A 20,089-nucleotide genomic window follows, 5' to 3' on the forward strand; every position below is an offset into this window, starting at 1 on the left:
ATCGATTTTACCCCCTTTTTTTTTTTCGTTTTTTTTTTTTTTTTTCTGCGTGTGAGGGGAAAAATATCCAATCTGTGTTGTGGAAAATGCCGTATGTGGACAAAACGGAGGAGTTCTTCAAAGCGGTTGAACGGCTGAGCAATGACAACTTCGACTTTAGGAAGGATAGGAATGTTGGTCAAGACACTGAGGTGAATGAGCTGGCGTCGAAAATCACGGACCTGCTGCACAGAGGCAACCAAAAGTTGCAGCAGTTGGAGCGATGTAAGTGCTTATGAGGGCGTGAACGAAATGAGCTGAGGTGGCAACGGAGCAGCACTAACTGATTAGCCACAACGGAGTAGTAGTAACCGCCCCGTGGCCGCAGAACTGCACCAGCTGGATGGGCTGACACCAACTGCATGCAGCCGTGGGAAGTGCCCCCCGTGTTTGTTAACTCAGACGTTGTTTTACGCGTATGTGGTTGTGCAGAAGGGGGTGTCCCCATTGGTGCGCTTCCTCATGCGGAGATTCCCCTTCTGTCGAGGTTCACCCTTCATGGAGCTCCTCCCTTCATGGAGCTCCTCCCTTTCCTTCCCCCCCTCCAAGGTGTCCGACAGAAGGGAATTTTCAACGACAAGACTTCCCAAATAGAAGAGCTAACTTACGAAGTTAAGCAAACCATCACAGACGCTACCAACGATGTAGATGCACTAGTGCAGTATGTTTGTAACCTGAATATTAGCAACCCGCAGGGGAGGACGCACCTGGACAACGTTATTTTCTCCCTAAAGAATCGCCTTTTTGAGTTTACGAAGAAATTTAAGGATGTGCTGCACATTCGGAGCGAGGTAGGGGGGGCGGCAGGCTTGTCGTTACGTTTGTCGTTACGTTTGTCGTTACGTTTGTTGGGCCTTTCGGTGCTGCGCTGTGGTGGTCAGTGGAGCTCTTCCCTGCGAAAGTGTCAGCTCGGTGGATGATGCGTGGGCCCATGCGTTGTGACAGCATCCGTTTTTTGCTCCCGAAGTGAAGCGCCCTCATTTGCTCCCCAAGCGAACCGCCCTCATTTGCTATACACCCCTTTTCCGCCCTCCCCCTTAGCACATAAAAAAGCAAGTGAATCGCAGAAACATGTACTCCTACACGACGACCGAGTCGACATTCAGCAATGACAACTACAAATTCACGCCCCTTCGGGATATCGACATTGAGGGGTACTGTACACACATATGGGTGCGTGTGCTGTCACGTGTAGCTGTCCACGTGCATGCGTGTATTTTTTATTTTTTTTTTTATATTTATTATTTTTTTTTTTATATTTATTATTTTTTTATTTTATTTTTTTTTTTTTTTCCCCCCCAGTGGGCAGCAGCAGACCCTGAAGATGCCTGAAAGGACGTCCTATTTGCACTCCAGGGCGGACGCAATGGAAAACATACAAAAGGTAATCGGGGACCTAGCGCAGATGTTCCAAAAGGTCGCAACAATGGTGACTCAGCAGGATGAAATGATTCGGCGGATCGACGAGGACATTGACACTTCCCTTTACAACACGAGGGAGGGGCAGAACTACCTCCTATCGTACTTCAACCGGCTGACATCCACGCGGACACTGATACTACAGGTGGGTCTTTGCATGCACAGGGGGGAGCGGCAGGTGTGTAGCTCCCTCCGCATTGCCACTCCGACGTAGCTCCCTGCGCACTGCCACTGCGATGTAGCTCCCTGCGCAATGCCACTCCAACGTAGCTTTCTCCGCATTGCTCTCCCACCTGCGCCTAATTCCTCCCCTTACAGATTTTCGCCTGCATATTCATCATGATAGTTTTTTTTGTGCTGTTCACGTGAGCAGTCTCTGCATCTAGACAGCGCAAGGAAGTCCATCCATGTCGTTTTTATTTATTCCCCCGTTGCGACCCCGTTGCGACCCCTTTGATGGAAGGAACATTCAAGGCCCCAACGCAGCGATGCCCCCAAGTAGGAATGTCCCAACGCAACGATGCCCCCAAGTAGGAATGTCCCAACGCAACGATGCCCCTACGTAACGATGCCGCACCACAAACGGGGTGAAGTTACGAGTAACAGTGTTCCTTAATTTATTGTTTTTAAATTTGTAGTAGCAGTCATCAATTTGGTTAGCCAATTCGCACGGATTGTACCACTCTTTTTTTTTTTTTTTTTGTGTATGTCGTTTTTGCGCCCATATATGTGCACTCCCATTTGACATTCTCTCATAAGCGCATGTCATTTATTAAATGCCTCCCCCACTCCCACACGTGTGCTTACACGTTTGCAAAAAAATGGAAGCATCCGCAGAATTAATGTGTTTCTTGCATGTGCATTTATGTCACTATGAAGAACTGGGGGGCGGGCGCCCTTCCTTATTGAAGAAGCCACACATGTTGCACGTAACTTGTGTGCGTCGCCCCCCCTTTGATTTAAACTTTAGGCAGCCTTTGCATTTGCTTTTGCGTTTGCATTTGCGTGCGCCCAGGCCTACGTTTTGATTTTTTTTTTTTTTTTGTCCATTTTGTTTATCTTAAGTTTATTTCGTCTTAGCAAGCATGCGTAAGTCAAGTCTCCTTCTCTCCCCTCCTTTACAAATCCTTTTGCGCACCCTTTTGTGTGCAAATATAGATTGCGCGTACCAAGAGCGGCGATCTTATTTACACACAGCCCTGGGGGACTCCTCCAAGTTGTTTACTTAATTTACGAAAACATTCCCCCCCTTCTCAATTAAAATTGTATGAAATTAATTTGGTTTTGTCCGCTTGGCGCGAGCAGCAGCAGCGGTGAAGTGGTGTGCGCGGTAGTAGCATTGCATCCATTTCTGTAAAATCACCTGAACGGTACATACCTTTGTGAACATTTCTGTAAAATCACCTGAACGGTTCATAACATTATGCACTTTTTTTCTACACCGTTGCGCGAAGCGAACGCCACGGCGATATCCACATTCGCACCACAGCGGCCAACAACCGTCCAACAACCGTCCAACCTTTAAATCTACAGTGGTGTAAATTCAATACGAAATAACCGCACGAGCGCTTTTCAAAAGTTTAATGTCATAAAATGTGTTTAATTATTTGTGCATGTAGTATCATTAAAAAGGGGGAAATATGCACGCAGCGTGTGGGATGATGTGCAAAAAAAAAAAAAAAAAAAGCTTGACGCACACAGAGTGCACACTGAGCAAACAAGCAATCTCGTTCGTTGGGCCTCTACTGTGTAAAAAGTTAGCGGTGGGAGTTTCTCGCGAGAAAAAAACGTTCAGCAAAAACCTCTTAAACAATCGCAGACGCAGCGGAAGATAACTTGGGCCACAACTCCGCGCATTCCCTTGCAACGGGTCCTGTTATTGCTGATCCCTTCATTTCTCCTTTGGGGTTAACGATAACACCGGCGTTGTCTTCGAAGTAAATGAAGTACCCTTCGTGTCTTCTCCAGGCCTTCGACTGACGAGTGATTATTGCGTTTAGCACCTTTTTCCTCAGATCGGGTTTTCCCTTCTTCACGGTGGCTAGCACCATGTCACCAAGTGAAGCAGCGGGCAGTCTGTTCAAACATGAGCCAAATCCCTGTCAGTCAGGAGAGGGAAACAAAGGAAAAAAAAAAATATAATAAAATAAAATAAAAAAAAAAATTTAATGAGAATTGCGTACTCACGCACTAAAGAGGCAGGTAGCACTACCGTACACTCCTCCCTTTAGTACTCTCCACCCGCACACACAGATATACGCCCTCCCACGAAAAAAAAAAAAAATATACAAAGGCATTCGATCAGTGAATTGTTTAATATATCGGCTAAAAGATTTATCAACATGAAGGTATTTTTCTGTCCTATCATTGAAATCATCATGAAAGCTTTATATATTCTGGGCGTGGTAGCGTGGTAGCGTGGTAGCGCGGTTGGGCGGGGGGGGGGCGACGGGGGCGTAGAGAAGCCTCTCACGCGGATACATACTCCGCATAGGCGAATGCTTTACCTGCACAGCAATAATGTACAAGTTTTTTCCTCCACTGTTATCGCAGCAGTTGATGAGAGCCCCCACGGGGAGAGAAAGCGTTATTCTCATCTTATTTTTCAACGTTCCCGCTCTTCCTCTTTTCATTTTGACTTATCTCCACAATGGAATAGTAAAAAAAAAAAAAAAAAAGTGACTTAACCACGCGATGTAAATGTATAACTGCGTATATGTTTATGCGCAACAGTGATCTGTAAAATGGCGGGAAGGATTGCAAAAAGGGGAAAAAAAAAATAAAGTAAAATAAAATAAAACAAAATAAAACAAAATAAAGTAGAAAAATAAACACGCGAGCAGTGCCGGCTAAAACAACGTTAAAGGGTCAACTGGGCAACCTCTTCGGTTTAACTTATAACATGCTCGCTTGAAAAAATTGGCACTCCATAACTTTGCAATGCATATGACGCGCGTTGCGTAGATAAGTACCTATACATACACTCAACCTGCTGATGCAATTTTTTACCGCTTTAAACGAAGCAAATTTTTTCATTTAAAAAAATGCACGAGGGGACTTTTGGGCCAGTCGATCAATTTTTTCCTGAACCTTGAGAGGTTAGCATGTATGTATTATGTGCGTATGTATGTATGTACGTATTGCTAAAGGTTGGCGCACGAAGGTACGGTGCTTCCCATAGGGAAAAAAAAAAAAAATAGCTTCCAAAGCGTTGGTTGGGGGTTACGGGTTATGCCCTCCTTTTACATGGGAAAGAAATATGCATATTTATGAGGCGTAACGTCGAAGGAAAAAAAAAAAAAGCAACCCCCCCCAAAAAAAAGGCTTTTTGTGTTTTATACCTCCCTGGAGATACGTAACGAGTGGGACCAAAGCTGAACATATATATACACTGTGGTGGGATGGCTGTCGAAGGGGCGGGCGCTGCTCTTTTCCCACTGCACCCACGCTGGTGACGAAAGGGGCAGTTTGGCACCGCAAAGCAAACGCGCCGCAAGGTAAACGCGCCGAAAAGTAATTGCGCCGAATAGTAATTGCGCTGAAAAATACTTGCGCCGCTTCTTTGCGCCTACATGGAGCGCTTGTGCGGCGGGGAAGCAAATAAAAGGAAGAAAAAGCAAAAGTGAATTGAAAAATCGCACGTGAGCTAGGCAAATTTGTGCAATGCACGACAGGGAAAAAGCGCAGCTGATGGAACGATACTGCGATAAAGGCAACCCTGCCTAGCCAACGTATGCTTTTTTTTTTTTTTTTTTTTTTTTTGGCCAGAAAAGTGCGCTTTTTTACCTGAACGGTTCATACTTTTTTTTTCGAGGTATGCAAAGGCACACGCCTTGGGTGCGGAGGGACGTACCTCACCTCAGAGGGTTTCCCAAGTAGGCATACACCGGCACATGCGTGAAAGCAATGTGCACATATTTGCAAGCGTAGGTATGCATGAAAAAACAGGTGAAAAGTACTGATCGCAAAACAACTATGTATGCTAAACGCACATGTGCATTTTGCGCATCAGCTGTTGGGGGGAGGAACGGAACGCCTATGATGCCCGCTCTGTTCTGCCTGCATGAAAGTTAAAAACATTTTTGCAAAGAAGAAACCATTGAGGTCACCTTTTGCCTCGTGCAAAAAAAAAAAATGCACTTTGATTGCAACACACAACTGAGTGGAAGAAATCGCCACACTTCGCTCCGCTTTTTTTCTTCGTATTTTTTTTTGCACAAATAGGGTGATAACTCGTCGTGGTCACTCCCATCCCTGCACTACGTTTCAGGCGAACGGTGATCAAAGGTAAAAAGTGGTGACGTCTGCCTAGGGGCGACCCCCCCCCCCAAAAAAAAAAGAAAAGGTACTTTACTTTACCACGTCGCTCCTCACGTGTTTTGTGTGCCGCGGCGCATACTGTTCTCCCAAAATTTTTGAAAAGATGGAGAATGTAGAGAAGATATACATCCGGAACAAAGCCGACCTGTCGGATAACTTCTTTTACTTCTACAACTGGGTGAAGCTTAACTTTAACACGTGCCTCATCATAAGTGAGAATAGCAGCCTGCGGAGCAGCGTCCTTTTGGAGCTGCTCAATGGGAAGAAGCTCGTGCTGAGTGAAATCAACGTGTGCGAAGCGTTGTTTCGGCTCACCTGCGGTGGGGGTAGCGGTGTGGTAAGCGGTGTGGTAAGCGGCGGGGTAAGCGGCGGGGTAAGCGGTGTGGTAAGCGGCGGGGTTAGCGACGGGGTTAGCGGCGGGGTTAGCGGTGTGGTAAGCGGTGTGGTAAGCGACGCTGCGAACAGCCCGACCAGCGATGCACTGAGGGAGGAAATAAAGTTTTACCTGAAGGGACAGCTCGCGAGCGACAAGCCGGTCGACGAGCAGTTCCTCGAAAAGGTCGAAGCCGAAATGGCGATGCAGAAGGTGTTTTGCAAAGACAAACTGAGCTTCCTGGATTTCCTACTTTTCTCCATTTTTAAAAAAGCCAAAGTGGAGAAACTAGAGGACCCCATGGGTAAGTACCCACACCTGAGTGCATGGCTTTCGAAAAATAATTTCACCATAAAGGAAGAAGATATGAATTCCTTTGCCAGCACAAATTTTATACAACAAATTATTGAAGACGATTTGAAGAAAAAAAAACATAGCTGTGTTATCACAAGATTTCCACCTGAACCGAATGGTTACCTTCACCTGGGTCATGCAAAAAGTATTTGTTTAAATTTCGGTCTGTCTGAGAAATATGGAGGGAGAACACATTTACGATTTGATGATACGAATCCAGTGACAGAGGAGGTACGGTATATAGAGTCCATTAAGGAGGATGTAAAATGGTTAGGGTTCGATTGGAAAGAGCACTTGTACTTTGCTTCGGATTACTTCGACCAATTGTACGAATGGGCTATCCAACTAATAGAACAGGGAGATGCATACGTGGATGATCAATCAATTGAAGAGATAAGGGAAAATCGAGGGAGTTTAAAACAACCTGGTGTTAACTCTCCTTATCGAGATAGAAGTGTTGAAGAAAATTTGACTCTTTTTAGGAAAATGAAACTAGGAGAGTTTGCAGAAGGAGAGAGAGTACTTAGAGCTAAGATAGACATGGCATCAGGGAACATAAATTTAAGAGATCCTATTCTTTATCGAATTATGCATAAGACGCACCCGAAGAGTGGAAACAAATGGGTTATCTATCCAATGTATGACTTTGCACATGGACAGTCAGACTCTATCGAAAGAATAACCCACTCGATATGCACTCTCGAGTTTGAAACACATAGACCGTTGTATGAATGGTTTCAGGAAAAACTTGGGATATTTAGGACAAGACAAATTGAGTTTGCTCGACTAAATCTAACCTACATGGTCATGAGCAAAAGGAAGCTACTAACGCTAGTGAATGAACAGTATGTGGATGGATGGGATGATCCAAGGATGCCAACCATCTCAGGGATGAGAAGGAGAGGATACAGTCCAGAAGCCATCAAAGATTTCTGTGGTAAAGTTGGAGTAGCAAAGAGAGAAAATATTATCTCCTATGATTTATTAGAATTGTGTGCAAGGGAGGATATGAATAAAAAGGCAAAGAGACTGTTCGCTATTTTGAAACCACTTAAAGTGGTTATAACCAATTTTGTTCAGAACAACGATGAGTTACATGAGCTGACTGCTTTGAACCATCCGAAGAATGAAGGCATGGGACAAAGGACGTTAAAATTTGAAGAAGAGATTTATATCGATGAGGAGGACTTCCTGGAGAACCCATCCGAGCATTTCTATCGACTGGCTCCCAACAGGACAGTCCGGCTGAGGTACGCCTTCTGCATTACGTGCAACGAAGTTGTCAGGGATGAGGCCACCAACCGGGTGGTCGAGCTGAGGTGCACCTACGACCCGGAGAGCAAGAGCGCCGCGAACGTCACGCAGGGTGGCGTCACGCAGGGCGGCGTGGGTGCCAGTCAGGGCGGCGTCACTGCCAGTCAGGGCGGCGTGAGTGCCAACCAAACCGCCGTCACTGCCAACCAACCCGGCGGGGAAAGCTTGAAAAAAATAAAATCGACCATCCACTGGGTAGCCAAGTCAAATGCCCAAAGCGCGCAGTTCAGAATCTACGACAAGCTGTTCACCAAGCCGAATCCTGAATCGAATGATGATGATGAGAATGTGGAGAAACTCATGGAGAATTATGTATTACAGGTGGACAAGCAAAACGGCTTCTCGGAAGAGGAGGGGAATCCTCCCGTGGAAGAACAGAACCAAGCGAATGGAAACAATTTGGGGTGGAGAAAATACATTAACAAAAATTCTTTGCAGGTCCACCAGGGTATCGTGGAGAAGTATGCATGCAGCTGTACTGTGGGAGAACCTATTCAGTTCGAACGTATCGGATTTTTCACCAAGGATAGAGATTCCACGGAGGAGTGCCCTGTCTTCAACTTGACCGTTGCGCTGTTGGAGAACAGTGCGATGAAGAAGAAGAAGGAGGATCTGATAAAGAAGGAGCTGGACCGTTTGAAGCGGGAGAAAGCCGCTTCCGAGCGCCGCCTCAAGCGGGAGGAGCGCAAGCTGCGCGAGCAGCGCAAGTTGGAGCAGGCTGCTATGGGCAAGGGCGATGCGGGCGAAGTTAGTGGTGCCAACGGTGTAAGCAGTGCCAGGGGAGCGACCGGCAGTTAGTTCGAGCGCTTCAGGCGGTTCAGTTGCAACGTTGGGCTACTGCGCTGCATTTTTTTTGCCCGACCACAAGGATTACCGCAAGGATTACCGCAACCATTCACGGACGATCCGACGGCTGGGCAATAGTGTGGCCTGCGCTCCTACCACGGCACATAGTAAGTAGTGGTAGTTGTGCACCCCTTTTAAAACGTACGAAAAAATATTTCCACTTTTTTTTTTTTTTTTTTTTTTTTCTGTAACCCTTACGAGGAGTACACTCAAACATATTCGAACGTGAGAAAAAAAGAAAAAAGCGAATCGAAAAATTATCCACTAAGTAGGTCGCTCACTTCCATATGCGAATAGCATTTGCATAGCGTGGCACTGTGCTTCCTCCCCTGGCTTGGTACTCCCCGATGTGTTGGCAAAACTTCTTTCATCGGGGAAGCCCAATCAAATGAGTCGAACCAGCGGTAAGGGACCGACCACCCTTAACGGAGCGTATGCTTCTATTCGAGTGTGCCTCACGCATATCAATCCACATGCATATGTGAAGGTCCAATCGTAGGTTCGTTCTTCCAATGAGCAGAATAGAAAGAAAAATTACACATTTCAACGTGTGGGTTGTCCCCCCCCTGGGGAAGGTGTGACGCATTTTTACCTATGTGTATGTGTAACACCTAGGCCCCATTTGTGGAGATATTCCTCTCCAGGGAGTCCCGCTGCGGTTCGGGAAAAAAAATAAAAAAAAAAACGACGATTACGTTTTTCCCGAACGGAGCTGTACGCGCACATTTCACTCTCGAGGGAGAAGCCCACAAGGATGCCCAAACTGCCAATACAATTTTGTGCATATCTTGCAGTGTGCCTTTTTTTTTTTTTTTTTTTTTTTTTTTCCCAGTTGGTTCACAATCTTCAGAGAAAAATAACGTAAATGGGGAGAAGTTTTCTTTTCTTTTCTCTTATTTTATTTTATTATATATATATATGTGTTTTTTTTTTTTTTTTTTTTTTTTTTTTTCCGTTCACGCTTTTTCCTTTTCATTCTTGCTTCCTCCCTTTGTCCTTCCCCCAGTTCGCTCTCCTCTGAGGTTCATTCATTTGTAGCTTTTCTTCTTCCTCCTCCCCCCCCCGGCGACAATCCGTTTGCACGGCTTTGCTCAACTTGGCGTAACTTGTCGCTTGCCTCTCTCTCCACATCGTCGGCTTCGCGCACCCCGCGCTTGTCCCCTCTCGCCGTGCCCTTTGTTTCTTTTGTTTTTCTATTTTTTTAGTAATGTGAAGTACCATTTCGCCACGGCGAGTTTGCACATAGGTAGTGCTCACGTACCTGCGGACAGTTACCCTTAACAAGCACATGCACGGAGAGAAGCACCTGTACGGAGAGAAGCACATGCCCGGAGAGAAGCACCTGTACGGAGAGAAGCACCTGTACGGAGAGAAGCACCTGTACGGAGAGAAGCACATGCACAGAGAGAAACACATGCACAGAGAGAAACACCTGTACGGATCGAATCACCTGTACGGATCGAATCACCTGTACGGATCGAATCACATGCACGGATCGAAGCACATGCACGGATCGAAGCACATGCGAGCGGACCGAAGCAGGCACGTGCACACCCCTCGGCACATGTGAAGCGCGCACAACGACTAGCTAAGATGAGTGTGAAAAACAAGTGCATGCTGGTGTACAACGTGGCGTGCTGCTCCCTCTGGCTTTCTGTCCTCTTCGTATCCTTGCAATATGTTATCAACAAAGAGAAATACCCCCAAAACAGCTTCTGGCCCAACAATAAACAATTAATAACAGGGACGCAGTCGCTGGCCGTTCTGGAGATTCTGTTCACGCTATTCGGTATGGAGCGGTTGACCGGTTGAGCGGTTAGGCCGTTAGGCGGTTGAGCGGTTAGGCCGTTAGGCGGTTAGGCGATTAGGCCGTTAGACAGTTAGACGGCTAGGCGACCGTTCGACCGAGTGCACACGTTTGTCTAAGGATGCCTGCGCAAATGCCTAGTGTGAGCCTTCCCCCTCCCTCTCCCCCGCTTGCACCCCCCGTTTGATCTTTACACCATCTTTATTGCTTCCCCCACCTTGCCGCTCCCCCCCCGCAGGCCTCATCAACTCAGTGATCGGCATCGTCACCACGCAAGTGTGCAGCCGCCTCTTTGTAGTCTACCTCGTTTTTAATTACCTACCCGAAAACAACCAATGGATCTTCTCCTGTCTAATCGCATGGGCCATCATTGATATTATTCGCTACCTGTTCTACTCTCTCAACCTGCTGAACGTTCATGTCAATTTGCTGGCGTCCCTCCGGAATAAGCGTACGTGCGGTGGTTGGCTTCGGTTGGCTTCGGTTGGCTTCGGTTGGCTTCGGTTGGCGGTGGTTGGCCGTGGTTGGCGGTGTGTTGCCGCTAAGACTTCTACACGGAGCGCTTTGCGGGTGATCTCCCCCAAAGGGAACCCCTCTCAAAAGGGAACCGCCCCAAAAGGGAACCTCCCCAAAAGGGACCCCCTCCATCTGCACCCAATTACACATATGCTCCCCCTTCTCCCCTTTACCCCGTGGCAGTCCCGCTCATATTATACCCAATAGGAATAACGTCCGAAGTTGTGTGCACCATAGCGAGTCTGAAGAACATCCACTCCACACCCTTCCTGAGGGCCTACCCCTACTCCATGCCCAACAATTTAAATTTCCAAATCGACATTTATTACTTTTGTATCTTCGTCCTGATTCTCTACATTCCGGGGAGTATTTTTCTCTACGCCTCCGCCATGAGGTACGTCCAGCGCTGTGCGTGTGTAACGGTGTGCAGTTGTGCTGGCAGTTGTGTTGGCATTTGTGCAGGCTTTTTTTTTTTTTTTTACTGTAAATTACCTTGCCGTTCATAATATACCCATTCTATAAATGCACACTTTTTGTTTCCCCACTTTTTTGTTTTCCCCCTTTTTTGTTTTCCCCCTTTTTGTTTTCCCACCTTTTTTTATTTTTCTCATACCGCTTCACCGCGCACGTTTCCTGTTCTCCCTTCAGGAAAAGCAAAAAGGGATCGCAAGGGACGGACAAGAAATTGGATCGAAGTGCGAAGAAGAACATATGAACAGGAAGGAGTACGTTCGTTTGGACCTTCTCCTTGTGCAAATGTAAGGGTGAGGGCCAGGGTCAGCGTCAGGGACAGGCAGCATGTAAGAATACTTGCGTACATGGCGGGATGCAAGCAGCTATATGCGCACGGAAGTACGCAAGCAAGGACTGACGTATGCAATCACGCACGGACTCGCGCACCCCTTTCACGCACAGCCAAACGCACGACTCTGCAAAATGAAAATTTTTTAAAGACAGTCAATTTTTAAAGGTACGCAGTTGGTGCAACGCGTCACTGTAGTTGGGGGAGTATAAGACTTCCGCGTCGCGAAAGCGTATGTTGTGAAAATGGTGCAGGGTGCTTCAATGGGGAAGCAGCATGGGGTATGTATGTGTGTGTGTGTTTGTTGGGTGCATATTTAAAAAGAGAGGGAAAAGGAAGGCGAATTAAATTTTGCTGTTCCTTCGTGGGAAGCACTCCTGAGGTGGAGGTCCACCTACACCAATTTGCCATGCGCACAAATAAGCAAATGCGATGCGCACAAATAAGCAAATGCGATGCGCACAAATGAACAAATGCGATGCGCACAAATGAACAAATGCATGCGGTTGAACGGGAGTGACGGCACAGTTGTGCGCCTCCCTTTTCAGCAGAGCGCGCGCTTGCACACCGGGTCAGTTCCATCGTGATACGTGAAGACTTCATGGGACGGGGAGAAGTCCTGACTCCTCGCTGGTCTCCCCCTCGTCACTCCGTTTCTTCCCACTCAAAACGTTTTCAACATGTCTGTTTTCTAGCCACAAGAAGAGGTCGCCGTTTTCGCTACCCTCGCTTGAGTAACTGTTTGGGTCGGCGATTGGTCCACCGTTCGGCTCGGCACTTCGTCCATCACTTAGCTCGCCGCTTGGCCCACCGCTTGGCTCACCACCTGCCTCGCCATCGTTATTATATAAATCCTTCATCGTGGAATAAAACCATTCGAACTTTGCAGCGTGGTTAGCTTCACTTTTGGCTGTGTTGCCATTCGGACGGAGGGAGCTGTCGTTATCGTTCGGATGTTGTGACTTGCTGTTCGCTTCATCGTTGGGTGGGAAGGCGGTTTTGTTGGTCGTCCCATCGTTGGGTGGGACACCCGTTTGGTTTCTCCTCCCGTCGTGAAGTGCCCCCTTTGCATCACCGTTTTCCTTGTCCATCCTTTTCCCCCCCTTGGTTGGACCCTTTCTCCGTTCCACTGCCCGCGGTACACCCCCGTCTCCCCTGCTGTCCTCCACTTTCCCATACAAGGGACGACCGACTTGGGAATACCCTGCCTCCACTGCATCGTTGTATTTTTTTATTTTTACATGGATAGGACTTCCACTTCTAATCGGTGCCATTTTTTTCTCCTTCTCGTTTTTGTGAACGGTACTCCAATTGAAATTTTCTTTTGGAAGGACCTTAGGATGTCCTGCATTTCCTTTTTCCTTCTCAGGGAGATCTTTCTCTACATTCCTTGTGTGTGTATCACTCTCCATGTTCACCAAAGTGCTAACGTTTGTGTGTTGTTTGCCTGTGTCTCCTGCTCCAACATCGCAGACATCACTCTCCATTTGCTTCTTCCCCTGTTGGGAGGTTATTTTACTGTCAAAGGTTTGCAGCATTTGTAGAATTTTTTGTACTAGGTGCCTTTTGTTGGACTTGTGGAGGTCCTGGAGTAAATTGGCTATGTAGTCTTCCCCGTTGTTGCAGCTTTTCTTCATTTCACTAATGAGGTTGTACAGCAGTTCCAACTCTTTCATCTCCATGTGATCAAAATGGGGGTCTGCTCGATTGGCGCGGCTGTCCGGTTGGCTGTCCAGTTGGTTCTCCACTTGGTTCTCCCCTTTGGCTTCTCCCTCAAGACTGCCCACTCCGCTAACGGCGCCGATCGTGGCATGACTCGCTTCTCCTCCGCCAGCACAGGGGTAAAGCGTCGTGTGAAGGTCATGCTCAGGGGGGTAGCACCTCTTCTCGTGTTCCATTTTTTCCAAAAGGGTGTTGCCGCTATTCACTACACGTTCGTTCCCTTTGTCGGCAACTGTTGTGGCGCCCTTCTTGTCTCTCTTCAGAAGCATCTCGTTGTTTCTCTTTTGCACATGGTCCTGCTGCATTTTCTGGAAGTACTCCTTCAGCTGTTTGACGGTGCCTTGTCTCTCCGTTTTGAGTTTGATGTACGAGTACCGGTGATCTCCGCGGTCTCCCTGCGCGTTAGCAGCGTGCGCGTTGTTAGGCGGGTGCACATCGTTATGAGCACGTGTGTCATTGCCACCGCTTACGTCATTGCCGCCGCTTACACCATTGCCACCGCTTACACCACTCCCGCCACACTTGCGGAGTGACTTCATCGCGTCCCTCTTCACCTCCACCTCGTGTTCCTCAAAATATCTTTTATATTTGTAAAACTCGTCAAAGGACCTGTACACGAATTTCCCCTTCTGCTCTCCTCCTCCTCCTCCATCCTCCTCCTTCGCAGCCATTTGTTCCCCTCCATTTTTCTCACTTGCTTTTTCTGGCAAATTTTCTGGAAATTTTTTTTTTCCAAAAGTTCTTTTTCCTTGAGGATAATTCTCTTCCTCAATTCGATGAAGTCATCATAGGAAGTGGTTCCTCCTCCGCTGGTATTTTTTTTGCCTCCGTCCGAGTGGGTTGCGCTCGCCATGGTGGTGCGACACCACTAATATTCAGCCTGAGGGAGAGGCGTCCAAACCTGCTTCTGGATCCTCTCTGCGGTGTTGCTCGATTGACGTCTCCCTTACCCCTGTGTGCTTCTTTTCTTTGTGGTGTTTTTGCTTTTTCGAGACAGGCTCCACCCCCGCTGCGTTCCCCGTGATGCCTTCCCTGTACGGCTTCCTCTCCGGCGTTGAACCGAGGGTGTGGATGCACGTGTCGCTGTTGAACGTGGCGCTGTTGAACGTGGTGCTGCTGAACGTGGTACTGTTGTACGTGGCACTGTTGAACGTGGCACTGGTAGACGTGGAGCGATTTCCACTAAACTTTGTTGCTAACTCCGCTGATGCTGGGAGTCCGACGCGAAATCCCACGTTGTCGTCCTTCGCCCGGTCTGCGTCGCCGCGCTGCACGTCTGTGTTGTTCTTTTTTCTCGTTTGCTTCCGCTCTTCCGCCTGCCGTTCTTCCTCTCGCATGCGTGTCGTCAGTTTATGCGTTCTTCACACAATAGCCGCAGCGCGAATTGGAGAAGTGTATTTTTTTTTTTCGCCAAAATTGTGCATTTCCACGTGCATGATGTTTTTAAAAAGGAGAAATTTGAAGAGTTGGGGTGTGCGAAGAAATAGTTCACCTGCACTTTTTCTTCCATTTTCCTCCTTTTTTTTCCTCCTTTTTCCTCCTTTTTTTTTCCTTCGCTTTTTTGCTGTTTTTTTACCCTCTTCTGTGGAGAGCCATCAGCGCATTCGCCCCAAATAATCGACGAAAGGGGCCACCAACGTGGGGTGTCGGACAAACGTCGCACCGGAGGAGAATACCCCACGGGTGCATGTTGTCGGGTGTCGTGTACCACGTGTCGGCGCGGTGGGAAAATCGCCCCCAGGGGTGTAAACCCGCCTGAACCATTTTAATGACGTCTCCCCTCAACCGAAGCAGCGCTAAAGGGGGGAGGAGTTCCTCAAAATGGCAGTGAAGAATACCACCAGCAGAATGTGCCACCTTTATAAAGGTACACCTTTGTCGGAAAAAAAAAAAAAAAAAAAAAAAAATGCCAAGTTGCTTTTGCACATAAAATGTGTGCATAATAGGCTCTGTGTTTGTGTTTGTTTTTGTGTTTCTGTTTTTTTTTTTTTTTTTTTTTTTTCGCGGGGGGCAGTTGTACCCACAGTGCTAACCTGTTTTGTCTGTGGACAGATCAAACCGCACAACGATGAGTTAAACGTGGCGGAACTTTCCTCGCACAGGGTTCACTAGTTTGAAGGGGTGAGCCGCTAAATGCTCTTCCCAATGCCCCATTTGGACTGAGAGGAGGATGCAGCTATCCCTCGCCGAAAGCATCAAAGCGGAGGGGGCCCCCCCCACTGGGTTGCTACACAATTTTGGAGCGCTTCCGAGGAGCGCCCGTCCCCACCGCTGTCCGGTCACTGTCCTGCCGCCACCCTGGCGCCACCCTGGCGCCACCCTGCCGCTATTCCACCTCAACGCATGATGTCCGCGAGGGGCAAGTCCCCCTGGCTGTCGACCACGCGATGGGCGGGCCCCGCGCTGGCGCGAACGCCTCCCTCGAGAGTGACGGGGCCATTGGTACCCGCGTGACCGTGTCGTTCTACGCTTTTGCGATCCGACGGAGGAAGAAGACCTCCTTCTGCAGTGGCGCCTTCAGCAGTGCCTGTAGAAGAACACGGCCAGGGGGTGTCGCACGTGGAAGCCAACTCCCGCTTGGTCTCTTCATCAGCTCCATTCGGGAGGGAAATAAACGCACACTTCCCGCTGTACAGGGATGGATCAGCAGTGCAGATGTATTTGTCGCCCCCCTCCTGGTTGCCGCTTTGCTGGTCAGCGCCTTGCCGGGGTGCCTCCTTCACCCAGTTGAGGGGACACTCAGCGGTCCAATCCATGTCACAAAAGGGGCTCTTTCGACAGGGCCACTGAACTGAGCAGTCCTCCTCGAACTGCTTCTTCTCATCCTGCGTTTGGTTACTATAGGAGTATGCTTTCCTGTCGCACATGTTGAAAGACGGAGGAGCTAAACAGTAGCCATTTTTCTTCATCCAATGTAAGGGGCACTCCTGCTGATAATTTTTTTCACACAAATCTGTGCACGCAAAAGTAACTTTGCATTTTTCCTCAAATTTGGTTTTCATCAGTTCATTGAAAAATTTAAAATTTTTTGTGTCTTTGCATGGCCCGTTGTAACTAGGAGGTGGAATACACTCGTGTGAATTTATTTGCTTCCATTTGGAAGGACACACGGAGAGTGCTTTGTTGTTTAGAGAGCAATCCACGTAACAAGGCCAATACGCTTCACAGGCAACACTCCAATTTTGTTTCTCCTCACTCGTGAGATGGGTAAAGTCAATCTTTTCGCCATTGCAGAGGCCATCATACACGGTCAGGTCAGCCACGCAAGTGTTATCATTTTGGGAAATGAATCCCTCAGGACATGGTTCGTTGTAATTTCTTTTCCCACTTTCGCATGCATCCGCTACGACATTTTTGCATCCCCATTCTACATTGCAACTCGTTTCAAATTTCATTTTTTCACTTTGTGTAAAATTTTCAAAGGATTGACGAGGGTTACAAAATCCGTTGTATGACGAGCTAGCTATGCAAATATTTTCTGACTTGTTCATAATTTTTTTTTTCCAAAATTTTGGGCAAGGTAATGTATAATCTTTTGCACACTTTCCCATTTTTTCCATCCTTCTGTTTTCCTCTTCGTGTGCCATTTTGACTATCCGTATTTCGCTGTCCGTAATTTCTTTGGAACTCACTTTGGGGGAATGCTTCACGACATTTTTTAATATCCCACTTGAGCTTACCGCGCTCTCCGTTTTGTCGTGATCATTCTCAGCAATGCAGCCCCAATGGAGGTTGCTCCCCCACCTTGTCAATATTGCCAGCAGGATGAAAAGATGCCAATTATTCATTTTGCGGAAAAAGAAGAAGAAAAACCAGGTCGTAACGTGTGGCTAGCCAAAAGCACACAGATAGGTGCTCACTTAAGAAGAAACGGTTGTCTTTTAACAACGGTCGGCGTAACGGCGAAAGTGAAGAAAAAAAATTTAACACCACGACGCAGTGCAGAATAGGGGCGGTCTCGCAAAAGTGGCAATTCACAAAATTGGCAAACTCGCAAAAGTGGCAATTCACAAAAGGACACGTGCGTACGTTTATGAGGGATCAGCCAACTCGGCGAGAACATTTGACGAAGAGGCGCTCGACCTTTGCACTTCAACAGCGGAGTGTACGCGGCGTCCATTGGTTCGATCGTGGCGGCGAGGACAACGAGTGAGTAGGACATGCACAGGGGGATGTGCAGACACACACGCGTACAGTACACTCCCCCTCTGGGGCACGATCCACGAGGCCCCATTCGAAACGTTGCGACACATGGTGTAGATACATAGCAAAATGTACATGTCCACATATATGGGTGATAAAAAAAAAAAAAAAAGGGAAGGGAAGGGAAGCTCCCAATTTTACCAGTGCGCATGCACACTATTGTGAATGCTCTAATTAGCACTTTCCCATTGTGCATAAAGGCACACTGTTTATACTTCCCTTTATCGCACACTTAAACCGTTACGCGTGAAAAGTTCACTTAACTGTCTCTTCAGGGCAGTTTTACTCCTTCGTGTTGTCCAGATCGTTTGCCCCTTTTGCGGTGAAAAAAAAAAAAAAAAAAAAACAGCGAAAAAGGCACCGCTGCAGGGACAAAAATGCACAAGTAGGAACAACCGATGGGGAAAAGGCACATCACACAAGATGGACAACCAACACGCACACATCAATCCATGTCCCTTACATGATGAAGGTTACAAAAATAGAATGATTAACATTTTTTTTTATTTAACTTTAAGAGGGGAAGAAAGGAGAGTTCTCCGACGGGGGGAGGAATACACACCAAAATAGCTAGCCATTTTGGAAAAAAAAAAAAAACAGCTCTTCTTTGGCATTTTTAAAAAAGTTCACCCCATTCACTCGTACCCAAGCAATATCATAAACAGCATGAGCGATACAATTCCCCACTTCATGACTGGGTATTCATTAACCCATATGGTTAGCATTCCGATGTATGGCGCATATCCAACTGAGAGACCAAGCACATGTTCGTTTTCTAGCCAATACTGGTTGGGCTCATAGAGCCCTCTGTCGTCAATGTTGTTATTGTCCCCTTTTGATAGCAAATGAAATTTGTTGTCCTTCGATATGTGAATGTTTAATATCCTATGCACAATGGGGATGTCTCTTCCATTTATTTGGTACACCACGACGTCACCTGCATGGATGTTCGGCGGGTGCCACAGTGCCAAGGTGTCTCCTCTGAAGTAGCCTGGTTCCATACTGCCACTCAGGACAACCACAACTGGGGATTCGCAGCCTGGAGTATGCACGCCGAGGAAAAGGAAAAAAAAGGGGTAAAATAAAAGGGGTAAAAAAATGGGGAAAAAAAAGGGGAAAAAAAAGGCGAGTTACATATATTTTTTCCCTTTCACATGTACGACAAGGTGAAGCCTGCCCACCCCCTGCGGTGCAACGACGCAAGAAGGGAAGGAACGCCAAACAGCACAACCAAGAGGTGCCCCCAAATTAGCAAAAACTGCATGTGTACACACACACATGGCTTCCCTACCTGTGAGCACGACAAGCACCTTCCAAATCATCAAGGCATTCAACAGCAAACACACTACGTTCAGCACGTGGCATATGCCATCTCGGGGGTTTCTGAAGTTCTTCTTAAATTCTAGCGCAATGGCGTTGTACTGCTCCTTTAAGAATTCCATCGCGCGGGGGAGCGGATTATCGGGTTGGCTGATTAGCAGATTGGCTGATTAGCGGATTAGCGGATTAGCAGATTAGCGGGTTAGCGGTTGGACGAATGATCAGATTGGCGGGTTAGCGGATTAGCGGATTAGCGGCTGGACGGGTGATCAGTTGGCGGTTAGACGGGGGACCCCCTTCAAGCTCGCCCGTGCCTACGCGTGCACGCGCCAAGTTGGAGAATGGCGAGTTGCTGCATGTGGGTTGGTCCCCTCTACGGCTGCTGCAGGAGAGCACTTCAAATGATTACCGGTTTTATGAGCTAACACGCACGCGAAATTTGAAGTGACAGGCGGCCTGCGAGATCGGCCAACTGAGCCTGGCAGTTTTGTATGCCGTATCGTTTTAGCTTTTCCCTTCGCGCGGTGGGGACATGCAAAGAGGAGGGCGGCATGATTTTTTCTTTCACTACACTTCACCTCATTTTATTTTGCTTTTTTTTTTCTTCTTCTTCCCTTTTGCTCTGTTTTTTTTTTTCTCCGTTTTTTTCCCTGTTTTTTTTTTTTTTTTTTCCCGTTTGCGTTGTGTGCCGTGCGATCAAGAGCAATCCGTTGGAGCCCCCCTCCGCCAACGAGCCGACGTCATCGCCCTGCCCACCGAATGCATCCACACAGGCATTGCCTCGGACCTGAGCACCGCGCGAAAGAGAGGCATTTCAGTGGTACTTCTTTCCTGTGGTGATTCTCTCCCCATTTGGTGAAGCACAAAAATGATGGTCTTTTCCGCTGTGCCGACTCTGCGCGAACAGTTCCAACTTGTCCGTGTTGGTGACCCCCCTTGGTCGGTTACACAAAATTGGGAAAAAAAAAAGTCGGAGAGTGCCTTGAAACAATCTTTTAAAGCGTTGCTCCTTTTGTTCGCAGGGAAGCAGCTAGCCATTTCAGTTATGGAGGCC

At 47.6% G+C, this 20,089-nt stretch overlaps 7 protein-coding genes across 7 annotated transcripts; 3 read left to right on the plus strand and 4 right to left on the minus strand.

Annotated features, from left to right (window-relative positions):
- Positions 1-86: 86 nt before the first annotated feature.
- Positions 87-1,827, plus strand: PCYB_123070 (syntaxin 5; the record flags this gene model as incomplete). The annotated part of the gene is made up of 5 exons (XM_004223640.1): positions 87-264; positions 589-830; positions 1,081-1,193; positions 1,342-1,603; positions 1,777-1,827. 5 exons carry the CDS (start codon positions 87-89, stop codon positions 1,825-1,827), a joined length of 846 nt encoding a protein of 281 aa, XP_004223688.1.
- Positions 1,828-3,007: 1,180 nt separating this feature from the next.
- Positions 3,008-4,355, minus strand: PCYB_123080 (60S ribosomal protein L23). Its single transcript, XM_004223641.1, has 2 exons — positions 3,966-4,355; positions 3,008-3,557 (listed from the first exon to the last, which is right to left on the minus strand). Exons 1-2 carry the CDS (start codon positions 4,089-4,091, stop codon positions 3,264-3,266), a joined length of 420 nt encoding a protein of 139 aa, XP_004223689.1. The 5' UTR covers positions 4,092-4,355; the 3' UTR covers positions 3,008-3,263.
- A 1,526-nt stretch (positions 4,356-5,881) lies between these two features.
- Positions 5,882-8,617, plus strand: PCYB_123090 (glutaminyl-tRNA synthetase; the record flags this gene model as incomplete). Its single annotated transcript, XM_004223642.1, has 2 exons — positions 5,882-5,956; positions 6,509-8,617. 2 exons carry the CDS (start codon positions 5,882-5,884, stop codon positions 8,615-8,617), a joined length of 2,184 nt encoding a protein of 727 aa, XP_004223690.1.
- Positions 8,618-10,233: 1,616 nt separating this feature from the next.
- On the plus strand, positions 10,234-11,732 carry PCYB_123100 (tyrosine phosphatase). The gene is made up of 4 exons (XM_004223643.1): positions 10,234-10,454; positions 10,711-10,923; positions 11,172-11,382; positions 11,637-11,732. Exons 1-4 carry the CDS (start codon positions 10,259-10,261, stop codon positions 11,701-11,703), a joined length of 687 nt encoding a protein of 228 aa, XP_004223691.1. The 5' UTR covers positions 10,234-10,258; the 3' UTR covers positions 11,704-11,732.
- Positions 11,733-13,577: 1,845 nt separating this feature from the next.
- PCYB_123110 (hypothetical protein) lies at positions 13,578-14,183 on the minus strand (the record flags this gene model as incomplete). Its single annotated transcript, XM_004223644.1, has 1 exon — positions 13,578-14,183. A coding segment is annotated over one exon (606 nt), but the record flags the coding sequence as incomplete, so codon positions are not given.
- A 1,888-nt stretch (positions 14,184-16,071) lies between these two features.
- Positions 16,072-17,300, minus strand: PCYB_123120 (hypothetical protein; the record flags this gene model as incomplete). The annotated part of the gene is made up of 1 exon (XM_004223645.1): positions 16,072-17,300. A coding segment is annotated over one exon (1,229 nt), but the record flags the coding sequence as incomplete, so codon positions are not given.
- Positions 17,301-18,350: 1,050 nt separating this feature from the next.
- On the minus strand, positions 18,351-19,157 carry PCYB_123130 (microsomal signal peptidase 21 kDa subunit; the record flags this gene model as incomplete). The annotated part of the gene is made up of 2 exons (XM_004223646.1): positions 18,351-18,754; positions 19,007-19,157. 2 exons carry the CDS (start codon positions 19,155-19,157, stop codon positions 18,351-18,353), a joined length of 555 nt encoding a protein of 184 aa, XP_004223694.1.
- Positions 19,158-20,089: the final 932 nt, after the last annotated feature.

The sequence above is a fragment of the Plasmodium cynomolgi genome, chromosome 12 (genome assembly GCF_000321355.1).
Source record: "Plasmodium cynomolgi strain B DNA, chromosome 12, whole genome shotgun sequence".
In the NCBI taxonomy this organism is placed as follows: domain Eukaryota; phylum Apicomplexa; class Aconoidasida; order Haemosporida; family Plasmodiidae; genus Plasmodium; species Plasmodium cynomolgi.